The following is a 9561-nucleotide window of genomic DNA, read 5'->3' on the forward strand; positions in this document are numbered from 1 at the left end:
CGGTAAGACCTCTAGTACGTCACTAGCTTGTTCCATTACTCAAGTTCACATTTTCAGTGAGCTTATTAGGTTGTCACTCTAATAGGACCAAATGCTCTTAAATATCGCCAACACTCAAAACACCAACTGACAGATTCCTTTATGCTAAAATATCAACACTGCGATTTTGAGTGTCCCGAGCTGTCTGCACTCAGTGGGAAGCTCGGTTCAGGAGCTAGAAGTCCCCACGACAGGCAGACAGACTGTCACACCCGTCTTCCAAGGCCCCTTCCCTACAACGCTTCCTCGCCCTAGAGGCCTGTGTCTCCTCCTCCCCTAGGAAGAGCATTTTAGTCCTGAATTCTAAGCCACAGGGTGGTTACCCATTTCCCCTGAGCGGCTCCCGTCTCCCGTGTGTGCAGGAAGTCAGTGTGTTCGTGAACGTGTTCTCCTCCTGTTAGTCTCAGGTTGCAGGACTCAAGAACTCAGAGGACACGGGGCCTTTCTTGTCCTCCCTATGATAGGGACGTCACAGTGTCCGGCTCACGGACCCCAGGGACTCTGAAAGGGGACAGATGGAACCTTGATCCTCACGTGGTTTCGTCGGACGTGGGGTCAGGATTCTAACGTCACACCTGGACGGGGGCTGTTGGTGGGTGGGATTGGGGGCACAGACCTGCCGCCTCCGTCTCTAACTGGACTCAACCCCAGGAGAGAGCTCCCTTCAGGATGTACCAGTTCTCTAGGGCTGTGGAAAAGGCATTGAGACTCCTGGTCTGCCTGGTCCATCCCTGGCTGGGGTGGGTGTCAAATGGCCCTCAGGGCAATTTAGTGCCACCTCCGCCGCCACTCCCCCACCCAGCCTGAAGCTGCCCCAGTCTAGTTCACGTCTGGCCTCTTTATAGTGCTGGCTGGACTGGCACTTGTCTGTCAGTGTCCCGGGGCCAGCCCCTAGCCGTCCTGGCCTGGCCTGGACGTCCTCCCCCAGGTCACATCCATTGCAGTCAAAAGCCACCCCCCCTCCCCAGACGTTATGCTCTCCTCTCTCTCCCCTCTAACCACCCTAAACGCCCAGGGGACGTCTCAACCTGTGTAGACTTGAACGCATTGTATGCAAATAGCCTCAGTGGGGTCCTGCCAGCCCTGTCCTCAGGGAAGGTTGTCGACAGCTCTGCGTTAGGAGGGGAATGGCTTGGGCTTCTCTAAAGACACAAATAGGCAGGCGGGCCGGCCCTTCCCCACACTGGACCTTGGGACGGCTTCTTGCTGGGAAGAAAGTGTCCCAGCTAAGGGGAACTGGGGTCAGTACAGAGGAAGCTCACTAAACAGCTGCTCACTCAGTAGTGTGTGGGGTGTGGAAGATTGTCCTCTGAGGCATCTCCACCTTCGGGTGACGCCACAAGCTTGGGGGAGGAAGTGGCCGTCCCCACGTCTGTCCCCACCAGGGTGACAAATAGAGCCAGAGGTTGGGGTGGCTGCAGCCCTATAAGACAGAGATCTCCTCGGCCGCCAGGACCAGCACGATGGAGCCGAGCAGAGCAGCAATGGCCATGGGGCCCCTCGTGCTGGCCATCACCTTCCTGTGCACTTCAGCCTCCACTGCTGACACATGCCCAGGTGAGTCAGACGCCAGGTGAGTAGGACCTGAAAATGGTCAGTTCTGAGAAATGACAGCCTCCACTCACGGACGACCTACTGTGTACCAGTCCCCATGCCTTTTCGAACATTCTTTTCTTCCTGAGACAGCGTGTTTTAAGCACTGTCTGCAGGAGTTGCTCCTCAGGTTTTCCACGGAGGAGCGAGAGTCCCACGGCACAGGCTGTGTGAGGAGGCAGAGCCGCCCTGGTAGATTTTGTGTCATTATCACCGGCACTGAGAAATGGCCCAGAAGCTCCCACCAAGTGCTGTGGGACTTATGGTCTGGGACCTTCCTGGCTCTGGGGACAAGCAGATCCCACTCTGTTCCTGAGGTGACAGAGCAAGGGTGACATTGTCCCGAAGGGCTCGAGACCTCCGTCCCTCGCCCATTGTCTCACAGGCCTGGTTCCACCCCCTCCCGCCTGGGGAGACTCTGGACCCGGTGCTTCTCAATCCCACTAGAGGAGGTGGCTGTGAGCCAGGACCCGGGGCCACCATGAGGGGCCTCGTGTGCCCTGCTGTCACTAGCCTGGTCCAGGTGGGACTGACTGGGAGGAATTGTTTCTACCATGTAGAGTGGAGAAGAGCCGGAATGAGTCAGGAAGGAAACACACATGGGGGCCACTTCACTGGTAATATCATGGGTGATAATTTTCTTCCCTAAATGTGTCTTATTTTCTAAATGTCTAAAATTGCCAAGTATTCTTTTCTAATGAGCAAACATTAAGGATTATGAAAATGAAGTCTACATTGGTTCTGAGGAGTGAGGACCAGGCAAAGACAGACCAAGTGACGACCCAGCTGGGGCCCCACTGGGGCACGGCGTATTTCCGTATTCACTAAGCTGTCTCTTAGACGGGTGTTTTGGTTTTGTAGTCAACACACTGAAACTCTGAGAAGTAAATGAATCTCTGGTCCCGGTTCTGCCGGACGGATTTCCTCTGTGTCCTAGGATCAAACGCGTCCCCTCTCCAGGGACCTACACAGACCCCTTTCAGCTGAGGAAGCCCCTGGTCACGTGCCCAAGGATTGCGGGTGACAATGCTATGTTGACCCAAATGCCCCAAGTCTTATAAATGTTTATTGTTATTATTTATTAAAAGTATCCGCTGTTTATGAAGTTCTTTCTAAACACCATGATTTATACTAAGGTTTTTTAAATGTGCATCATCCAGGCTAACCCCCCCAAGCCTCAGTCTTATCCCCACTGGCAGCCGAGGGGACAGAGCCCAGAGGGGCTGAGTGATTCGCCCGAGGACACACAGCGCTGAGGAGCTGGGTTCCTCAGGGAAGGAAGGACTCCAAGGGCTCTGCATGTGTCACTCCCACCGCCCAGTGTCCACCAGAGGCAGGAAAACCTCACTTGCAGGCTGCCCCTCATTTGGCGACCGCCATCAGCCCGGGCCTGAGGTCACCTCGGTGGCAGATGCCCTCAGATGGGGCAGCCTGTTTCCGGCTGTCCAGGGCCCTCAGGTCAGCACTGACTGGCCCTTTGTGTCTCTGCAGAGGTGAAGCTGCTGGGTCTGGAGGGCTCCGACAAGCTCTCCATTCTCCGGGGCTGCCCGGGGCTGCCCGGGGCCACAGGGCCCAAGGGAGAGGCGGGCACCGCAGGAGGGAGAGGTATGTGCAGGGTGAGGGGGGGGGCCCCTGAGCTCTTGCCCTGTTAGAGCCATGTCAGAGTTGGGCAGTGGCCCTGCGGTCTCAGGTGGGAGCTTGGGTCTTGCCCTGCTCAGAGCCAGCGTCCACCCGGGGGTCTGACACTCCCTTAGTTGGGAGCCAGTCTCTTAATCACCTATCGAGCTCTGTGTGTGCTTTGGCAAGAAATAGTGTTGACCCACCCCTGCTCTATGTGGACGTGGCAAGACCCTAATTCTATGTCCCTCTGTAGTGTCACCTGAGCTCTGGGGCTGAAAGTTTCCAGGTACAGACTTCCGATGGGGACACTGAAGCCATGGAAATTAGGCAAAGTCCCCAGGTTCTCTCGGTGTGGGGCAAAGCTGGGACTCGGGCCCCCAGTTCCCTGGGATAAGCTCCTAGTCTCCAGGTCGTGGCCTCCGACGGGACCCCTGTGAGGATGGGGTCCAGGCACCCTCCCTCTCGTTCTGCAGGGTCCAACCTGGGGGGCCACAGCCACAAAAATAACCAGGAGCAGCGACTCCCAGCCTGGGGATTCGGGTCCTGGGACTGGGAGCTGGACTCAGTGATGTGTGTTGGAATTTGCAGGAGAACGAGGTCCCTCCGGAGTCCCTGGGAAGGCAGGACCGCCAGGGCCCAAAGGTAACAACCTGATGGAGAGGAGAGAGGACAACCTGGCAAGAGAGAGAGAGGAGAGGGCACTTCTGGGCTGTGACAGGCATCGTTTCCAGGGAGCCAGACCCTGCCCCCCGGACGCTCGGCTCAACCTGGGGCTGGGTCGGTGTCAGAGCCCCTGAGGGAGCCAGGACAGGATCCTGACCTTGGCCCAGCACTGACCCCTGGCCCTGAAGGAACACGTGGGTGTCTGTGTGCCCCACCAGCTGTCCCCTGCCCCGACCTCACTCCAGCTGAGGGAGGGGTTTGGGGACAAGACAAGCCCTTCTCTGGCTGACCAGGCGTTCGGGCATGAGCTGTGCCATCTCCCCGCATGGGCTGTGCTGACCCTTCTCTCTCCATAGGAGACCGAGGAGAGAAGGGCGCGCGTGGAGAGAAAGGTAAGCCCGTCCCAACGTCCCGAGGGGGTGACTCGCCGACTCTGAATAGACAGGGGTACCCAGGGTGTGGAGCATGGGCCCTGGGGTGGGAGACCAACCCCTCCCTCTACTGGGGAGGTTTCTGGAGGGGAGTGGGTTGGGGGTCCACACACCTGCCCAAGCCTGTCCCATCCCCACCTCTCCTGTCACAGCCCTGGACGCCTGAGCTGGGGGCCCTCTCCTGTCCTCTCCTGGATTCTGTCCCTGCACCTGCAGTAAATCAGGGCAATGTTTAAAATGCAAAGTTGGCCAGAAGTGGCCAGGACGATTAAGGACAAGCTCTGGTCACAGAAGATGTGTAAATATAGAATATATACCTTTAAATATATCAATGAATATCCTAACTATGTATATCAGTGTTACATATTTATATGCTATGTCTACTCATATTTATAATTTATCAAATATAAAATACTTTCCTGATATATTTTCTTGCAAAATATCCCCAAAATCAGAGACACGTGATCCGGGAAATGCAACCCTGGACCCTCCTCCTATAACGTGAGAAGGGTCGCGCTCCAGAGGTCCAGGTTCCACCGGACGTTGTGTCTAAATGTAGAAAATCCCCACATAGCAGCCTCCCATCCCATGGCCACAGACAAGGCAGGCCGTTTGGAGACGTGGGGGGCTGAGGGGGACCCTCCCTTTGGCACAGGGCAGCTGAAGGGAGTGGCCAGTTAATAAACACTCAGTGACTCCGTTTCTCTCAGGAGCACAGGAAGAGCCACGGCCCTCCGGGTAGCCAGGACAGTGTGGGTTTTTCTGGGGTGTAGTAATCACCACCATGTAGGAAAGATCTAGAAAGTGCCTCTATCTTCTGCTCCGTGTTTGAGGACAGGGCCCTGAAGATCCCACCTTTAACGTGTGTTTGCCTGTCTCTCCCCATCTGCAGGAGAATCTTGGGAGCCTGAGCAATGTCACACAGGTGGGTGACAGGCCCCGGTGCCCCCCGGCAGACCCAGAGGCTGTCTCTGTCCCTTCCTGTGCACTAGCCCATTACAGGGCCAGGCTCAGCCCGGACACCCGGCAGCTGCCTTCAGAAGGACCGGAATGACATTCCTGTCTCATGTTCTGACAATGTTAGCGCGTACTCCAAAGGCCCGGACCTGGGGACCAAGGTGGGGGCAGTCCTGGGAGGCGGGGACCGCCAGCAGTCTGGGCTCGGCCGTCACAGCCTATGGGCCGGTCGAGCGCTCTGTCCCAGGCCTCGAGTCCTCTGCGGCCCACGCACAGGCCTGCTGGCCTTGCCCCCTCCTCCTCGCCCCTCCGGCCTCTGCCCTGCCCCGCACACCCTGTCATCCGCTTCCCGGTTCTGTTCCCAGGACCACGGACCTGCAAGGAACTACTCACGAGGGGACACTTTCTGAGCGGCTGGCACACCATCTACCTGCCCGACTGCCGGCCCCTGACTGTGCTGTGTGACATGGACACGGACGGCGGGGGCTGGACCGTGAGTGTCGAGGGGTCGGGGACGGTCGTGTGGTCCTCGGGCAGAGGTGGCCGTCCTGGGAATCCCACAGACCAGGTTCTAGCTGGTGGGAGGACACGGGCTCTGTGGCCTTTGTCAAACGCCCATCCCCCTCTGTCTCGGGCTGGGCCCCCCATTTCACTGAGGATGGGGACAACCAGAAATGTTGGTGGGGGTGAACCCATGTGGGAACGCATCCAGGCCGTGGAGGAAGCCTGGAGGGAGCTGACCGCTTTCCAGCTGTGTGGCTCTGGGCTTTTTGCCTACCCTCTCTGAGCCTCCACTATCGCCTTAGTCACATGTGGGCATCCATCTGATCGCTCTGGGGTCTGTGGTGAGGCCCGCGTGGCCGTGCCTTGGCGCTCGGCTGCGATGCTCTGTTAACTCACAGCTGCTCCCACGTGTGCCCCCCACCCGTGCAGCCACAGCAGGCCCGTCTCCCGGCCCTTTCGCTCCCACAGGTGTTCCAGAGACGGAGTGACGGCTCCGTGGACTTCTATCGGGACTGGGCCGCGTATAAGCAGGGCTTTGGCAGTCAGCTGGGAGAGTTCTGGCTGGGGAACGACAACATCCATGCCCTGACCGCCCAGGGTAGGGCCAGTGCCGGGGGCTTTGGTGCTCGTGGGAACCCTGACCTTAGACCCGGGCCACCTGCAACAGGAGACCCCACTCCTTCCACCCACCCACCCACCCACAGGCGGTTAAGTCTGAGACCAGGAAATGTCACAACCATGACAAGCGAGGACGTGTGTTCTTTTAGACCGAATGTTAGAATGAGAGGAAGTTGGACTATTGGGGTGAAGACCCCTTCCAGTCTCACAACTAATTGTGCCCGAAAGTAGGAGGTCACCATGAGGCCATCAGGCTTGGGTTAGCCCTTCTCCCACTTCTGGCTGTTGGTCTTCCCCAGAAATTGGGACCTTAGGCCTCCCTTACCTCTCCCAGGTCGGTCGTGTGGCAGGCCCCACACAGCCACACTCACCCCAAGAGACGCAGGCTTCCCCCCAGTTCTCCACCACACGGTATCCGTTTCGTGGCTGGCCCTGAAGTAACTGAGAAATCATAGTCCCACTAGCCCTTGGCAGCCTGGATGGTACCCGCTCATGGGCTGCTAATTCTTGCAAAAGAAACTACAGTTTCTGGGCCTATAGTTTGTGGCTGAACAGCCATTGTGGGATAGTTTACACTTTCTCAGTAGAAAATTCCTTCATTCCATCAAATGAACACCGCCCGTGGCATTTCCGGCTTGGCGTGTGGAAGAGCAGGGAGGACACTCAGAAACAGGGGTCCTTCCAGCAACACGGGATTGCATATGTGCCCAGTGGAACTTTCCTGGATGCCAAGCTCAGACGTCCCTTAAGAATTTTCCCAGATGTCCCACCTCCCGTGCCTGGCGGCAGAGGGTCCCTTCTGCTGGGGCCTTAAACCTTTGCCCGACAGGCACCAGCGAGCTCCGTGTAGACCTCGTGGACTTTGAGGGAAATCGGCAATTTGCCAAATTCACGTCATTCAAGATGGCAGGCGAGGCAGAGAAGTACAAGCTGGTCCTGGGAGCCTTTGTGGAGGGCAGTGCTGGTACGTGTCCACGCCGGGCAGTGGCCTGGCCTCCGGAGGGTTAGGGAAGCAGCGAGAACCCTCAGTGTCCTGGCTCTGTCTCCCGTGGGCGACACTGGGCGGTGACTTAACCTCACCCCAGTTTCTTCATCCGTAGGTCAGGATGACATGCCAGCCCTAATTGTACCCGAGGACGATGTGACACATGCAGTAAAAAGTCCAAAAGGGGTGGTATTGTTGTTTACTACCGTCATGGGTGAAAACTGGGGAAGGATGACCGTTTAGCCCCCCTCTGTGGGCCACCCGCCCACTCCGTGGTGCCCGCCGCTCTCCCCGTGGAACGTAGGACTTCTCGGGCAGTGAGTGGCCCCCCCACCAAGTAAGAGGATGCCCGTTAGCCGGCAGGACAGACCAGACGAGGGGATGCCGAGTCACCGTGTCAGCAGAGCCATGTGCACGGGGGTCGCATGGGTGGCACCATGGGAGTTGTGCAGTGCACAGCACGCACACCTGGACCACTCTGGCTCGACCTAGGACCCAAGGCCTCCTAGACTGTGTGTAAAATGCCCCACTATTTCTTCTGAGCAGGCAATTCCCTGACGTCCCACAACAACACTGCTTTCTCCACCAAAGACCAAGATAACGACAGAGTTGCTAAAAACTGTGCCGTGCAGTACCAGGGAGCCTGGTGGTATTACGACTGTCACGTGTCCAACCTCAACGGGCGCTACCTCGGGGGGTCCCACGAGAGCTTTGCAAATGGCATCAACTGGAAGTCGGGGAAAGGGTACAACTACAGTTACAAGGTGTCGGAGATGAAGGTGCGGCCCACCTAGGGCGGGCGGCAGACAGAGCATCGAGGACCAGGTCCCGGTCCCTCACCGCTCAGGGCACACGGGATCTGGGTCACTGACTATCCTCATGTGAATGAAGAACCTCACCACGCTCCCGCTTTGGGCTGGTTCCCTCCGCCTCGCGCTCTGACCGACTCCAAGCCCCTTCTCTCCCATCGGCCTGGATAAGAGTAACCGTCCCCCAGACCTCAGCACCTGCACGTATTGTCAATAAAGACATTGGCTCACTCAATAGGCACACACGAGACGCCGTCGTCACTTGCACAGGTCACTGGCCGTGTTTCCATGTCTGTATCTGTCCTTGTCTTCCTGTGACTGGGTACTACAGGGAGCTTCTGACGGTCTCAGGCAACAGCTGGCCAAGCAGGGCCTGTGTGCCAATACAGCCTCCCCGTGGCCTCCGGAGGTCTGGTTGCTGTCGGCTGTTCCCGGCAGTGTTTCCGCTGAGGGCAGAGGAGAGTAGTGGAAACAGAGGCCACATGACCACAGGGCCTAAAATCTTTACTAGCCAGCCCTTTAAGACAGTGTTTGCTGACCCCGGGCTCAGCGATGGAGTGATGTGCAGGTCCCGGCCTCCTAGTGACCCCAGCTCTCCACACACCCAGCCTCCTGGGTTCCCCTGCAGGATATCTTCAGACACTGTACAAGAGGGGATCGAATGCCTGCAAAGCCCTCACCTGAAACAAAAGTAAAACGCAGTAAAGCAGTAGGCGCAGCTGCCCTGAGCGCCCGGGAGACAGGAAGGACCCTGCCTTGGTGTGAGTGTCCAGTGCAAAGCTGACCCACTGCTGAGCTCGGCGTGCAGGATGGGGAGACACCCCTCTTGCCAGGCAAGCTATCTCTGAGAGATGGAAGTGGCATTAGTGGGGGGACTCTTGTCTGCTGCGGAGGGCACCCGGCGCTCTCCCCCAGCCACCGCCCTACTGACCCTGAGAGGACCCCACCCTCTGCCTGGTCAGCCTGTCCTGGCATTGGCCAGTACTGAGCCCTGTGTGGCTGTTTGGGTCACCTAGACTGCCCTAGTCACTTGGCTAATGAAGACAGACGAATCCGGGCCTCCTCCCTACCACCCCCAGGCAGCGGGCAGGGTGCAAAGCCGTCTGGAGCCCCGCGAGTCAGTCTACACTCAAAGCAGCTCCCAGCCTCTGGGGGAACGCGGCCTCGCCCCATAGAATCGGACAAACAGCCCCTGTTCAGGGCAGTTTCCTTCCGTTACTTCCCCACGGCCTGTCCAACTGGGTGGACTTCCACGTGGGATGTTGACAGAGGCTGTGCAGACCCCTTGCAGGATTGGCCCCTGGCACCTCTGTGCAGTCTCCCAGGGGACAGTGCAGGCCCT

At 57.9% G+C, this 9561-nt stretch overlaps 1 protein-coding gene across 1 annotated transcript; it reads left to right on the plus strand.

Moving 5' to 3' along the window:
- Positions 1-1223: 1223 nt before the first annotated feature.
- On the plus strand, positions 1224-8454 carry FCN2 (ficolin 2). The gene is made up of 9 exons (XM_033124100.1): positions 1224-1596; positions 3124-3237; positions 3841-3894; positions 4272-4307; positions 5239-5271; positions 5669-5796; positions 6276-6405; positions 7255-7389; positions 7957-8454. Exons 1-9 carry the CDS (start codon positions 1503-1505, stop codon positions 8202-8204), a joined length of 972 nt encoding a protein of 323 aa, XP_032979991.1. The 5' UTR covers positions 1224-1502; the 3' UTR covers positions 8205-8454.
- The last annotated feature ends 1107 nt before the right edge of the window (positions 8455-9561 follow it).

This window comes from Rhinolophus ferrumequinum, chromosome 12, assembly GCF_004115265.2.
Source record: "Rhinolophus ferrumequinum isolate MPI-CBG mRhiFer1 chromosome 12, mRhiFer1_v1.p, whole genome shotgun sequence".
Lineage (NCBI taxonomy): Eukaryota > Metazoa > Chordata > Mammalia > Chiroptera > Rhinolophidae > Rhinolophus > Rhinolophus ferrumequinum.

Coding starts and splice junctions, on each gene's coding strand:
- FCN2 (XM_033124100.1), top strand. CDS start 1,503: ATGGAGCCGAGCAGAGCAGCAATGGCCATGGGGCCCCTCGTGCTGGCC. Junction 3,895..4,271: donor AGGACCGCCAGGGCCCAAAG/GTAACAACCTGA, acceptor CTCTCTCCATAG/GAGACCGAGGAGAGAAGGGC. Junction 6,406..7,254: donor CCATGCCCTGACCGCCCAGG/GTAGGGCCAGTG, acceptor TTTGCCCGACAG/GCACCAGCGAGCTCCGTGTA.